The following is a 290-nucleotide window of genomic DNA, read 5'->3' as shown; positions in this document are numbered from 1 at the left end:
CGCTCATGGGGCTGCTGGCGCTGACCACGGTGTTGGGCAACGCGCTGGTCATCCTGGCGTTCGTGGTGGACCGGAGCCTCCGCACGCAGGGCAACTTCTTCTTCCTCAACCTGGCCATTGCCGACCTGCTGGTGGGTGAGTTGCGGGGCGCCGGGGGGCTGCGGTCCGCGGCCCTTGCCCGTGTCACCGCCCCGCTGTGTCCGCAGGCGGCTTCTGCATCCCCCTCTACATCCCCTACGTGCTGACGGGCGAGTGGAGGCTCGGAAGGGGCTTTTGTAAGCTTGTGGTGG

At 67.9% G+C, this 290-nt stretch overlaps 1 protein-coding gene across 1 annotated transcript in view; it reads left to right on the top strand.

The window, feature by feature from the left end:
* Window positions 1–5: 5 nt before the first annotated feature.
* Window positions 6–290, top strand: part of LOC104464497 (histamine H3 receptor-like) — a 3,150-nt gene continuing 2,865 nt past the window's right edge. Inside the window, exons 1-2 of the mRNA XM_010077220.1 lie at window positions 6–135; window positions 207–286. Coding sequence (XP_010075522.1) covers window positions 6–135; window positions 207–286 — 210 coding nt within the window. The remainder of the gene's footprint in view (window positions 136–206; window positions 287–290) is intronic.

Source organism: Pterocles gutturalis, unplaced genomic scaffold (genome assembly GCF_000699245.1).
Source record: "Pterocles gutturalis isolate BGI_N339 unplaced genomic scaffold, ASM69924v1 scaffold29538, whole genome shotgun sequence".
Lineage (NCBI taxonomy): Eukaryota > Metazoa > Chordata > Aves > Pterocliformes > Pteroclidae > Pterocles > Pterocles gutturalis.
The sequence above is the reverse complement of the archived record's forward strand: the minus strand, read 5'-3'. Positions and strand labels throughout refer to the sequence as shown.